The 2,500-nt window shown below is 43.4% G+C and overlaps 1 protein-coding gene across 1 annotated transcript in view; it reads left to right on the forward strand.

Annotated features, from left to right (window-relative positions):
* LOC138059186 (tryptophanase-like) overlaps positions 1-2,500 on the forward strand; it is a 5,432-nt gene that overhangs the window by 122 nt on the left and 2,810 nt on the right. Inside the window, exons 2-3 of the mRNA XM_068904728.1 lie at positions 816-1,965; positions 2,455-2,500. The exon at positions 2,455-2,500 is cut by the window's right edge and continues 99 nt beyond it. Of these exons, the coding sequence (XP_068760829.1) occupies positions 828-1,965; positions 2,455-2,500 (1,184 nt within the window). The 5' untranslated portion in view covers positions 816-827. The remainder of the gene's footprint in view (positions 1-815; positions 1,966-2,454) is intronic.

Here is a 2,500-nt window from a genome sequence, read left to right on the forward strand (position 1 = left end):
TGATCGTGATTTTTAGCTCTATTTTTTGATTGCGCGAATTGTACTTCGTAGTTTTCACCGCATGTGTGCAATAGTTATCCGCATTGGTTTTAGTAAATACTCTTGAAAGAAACCTGAATGATTGTTCCACAGAGGTTGCCTATTTACCAAGTTAGGATTTCGAGTTAGATTTTCGAAGTTGGGTTTTCGAGTTGGTTTTCGACTTGGTAAGTGTAAAATGTAGACTTCAGACCAGGGGTAAAATGCAGACTAAGGTTATAATGTAACTGTTAAAAATGCCCAAACCTTTTAGAAGAGCGAACAGTAAGCCAAAATATTGCTTTATGCCTAATTAGGTCCTAAGGTTAGCACTTCTAAAGGGTTTGGGCTTTTTCAACAGTTATAACCTTAGTCTGTATTCAAGTTTACCCATGGTCTGCAGTCTGCATTTTACACTGACCAACTCGAAACTCCAACTCGAAATCCAGCTGGAAAGTCCAACTGGAAAATCCAACTGGAAAATCCAACTTGAAAATCCAACTCGAAATCCTAACTCGACAATCCGACAATTCACAATCTCTAGTGCATTGGGTAGGCTTTAATGCCTAGTTCTAACTCTGATACGTTTTCGCGCCTTTAAAAGATCACAGGACTTCAAACATAGTCTGGTGCAACACCGGTTGAATAAAATTAAATGTAGCCCAGAAAGTAGAAAGTTACCATTCAAAGACTCTGAGTTGCCAAGTGAAACAAAAAGTGACAAATTCCCAATTCAGTTACTCACAAAGTGTGCAAAAGTATGTCATAGATTCATTTCGATTGATTGCTTTGTTTAGAAATTCCCAAATATGGACCACGAGCATCATTTCCAGACATTTTATGAGCCGTTCAGGATCAAAACTGTTGAAAAGATCAAGCATTTAACCCGAGAACAGCGGGTTCAACGTTTAGAAGAAGCTAACTACAATCCCTTCATGTTAAATTCCGACGACATCGTCATCGATTTGTTGACTGACTCCGGGACGGGTGCCATGAGCGCTGACCAATGGGCTGGCGTTATGAAAGGTGACGAGTCCTATGCTGGTTCGCCAAGCTACCGGAAGTTTGAGAAAGTTGTGAAAGACATTTTTGGCTTCCGGTACGTGTTTCCTACACACCAAGGCCGGGCCGCTGAGCGGATTTTATTTCAATGCAGCCTAGGCGACGGGGACCTGGTGCCCAGCAACAAGTTATTCGACACGACGCAGGCAAATGTCCAAAAGTACGGAGGCAAGGCAATGAATCTTCCTATTCCAGAAGCTTTAGATATCAACAGGAAGATACCATTTAAGGGAAATATCGACATCTGCCAACTGAACGACTTGTTGACAAGTCAACAGGAAAGCAAGATCGCCATGGTGATGATCACAATAACAAACAACGCCATAAGCGGAGCACCTGTCAGTATGGAAAACATCAAAATGGTTTCCAACCTCTGTCGTCAACATGGAATTCCTTTCTTCCTGGATGCTTGCCGTTTTGCCGAAAACGTGTGGTTCATCAAAACGTGCGAGGATGGCTACGCTCAGCGCACGCCCTTTCAAATCGCACGTGAAATGTTCTCGTACGCCGACGGCTGCACCATGTCTGCCAAGAAAAATGGTCTTGTAAATATCGGGGGTTTCCTGGCCTTAAATGACAAAGATCTTGCTGAGAAATGTCGCAGGGAATTGATCATATCCGAAGGGTTTGTTACCTATGGAGGACTGGCCGGACGAGATCTAGAGGCTATAGCTGTTGGTTTACGGGAGGTACTTGATGGAGATTACCTGCGATACCAAGTGGGATTTGTCAAAATGCTGGCAGATTTGCTAATAGAACATCGTATTCCAGTGCTAACACCTCCAGGTGGTCATGCTGTGTATGTTGATGCGGCCGCCATGTTAACGCATATCCCTGAAAACCAGTTCCCGGCCTGGGCTCTGGTATGCGCCCTTTACGTGGAAGGTAAGGCACCGTAAAAGCTTAATCACTTATTGAAGGAAGCTGTTATTTTATATTCAAGTTGGTCTCGATCCCATAAAAGTCATGCTAGTATTGAAAGCGAGTTATTTCCAGTGCACCAATCTGTTTCTTTCCAATTATCTGTAAAAAGTAATTTTTCCACCTTGACGAGGAGAGGAGCAGCGGTGTTACGGTTATCGTGCCGGAATTGATGGCCAAAATTCAAGCTCCCAGCCACGGCGTTGTGTCCTTGGACCAAAAGAAAATGCTTGTCTTCACATGTGCAGGCGATTGAGCGATGAACGGTTAAAATTTGGGAGCTGCTTGAATTTACCTTGTGTTTTGCGGGACAGATTAATTGTTGCGCCTGATGTAGTTTGTTGTGACTAACCATAAATTTCGGTTTTGACACAGCTGCGCAGCTTCCTTCGTAATTCCGCCAAGCCAACTATTAAGCGCAACCTGATTGTTCCTTGTTTTTCTTTTTCATAGGTGGAATTCGTTGCTGTGAGATAGGTGGTGTGATGCATGGAAGAGA

The sequence above is a fragment of the Montipora capricornis genome, chromosome 8 (genome assembly GCF_036669925.1).
Source record: "Montipora capricornis isolate CH-2021 chromosome 8, ASM3666992v2, whole genome shotgun sequence".
Lineage (NCBI taxonomy): Eukaryota > Metazoa > Cnidaria > Anthozoa > Scleractinia > Acroporidae > Montipora > Montipora capricornis.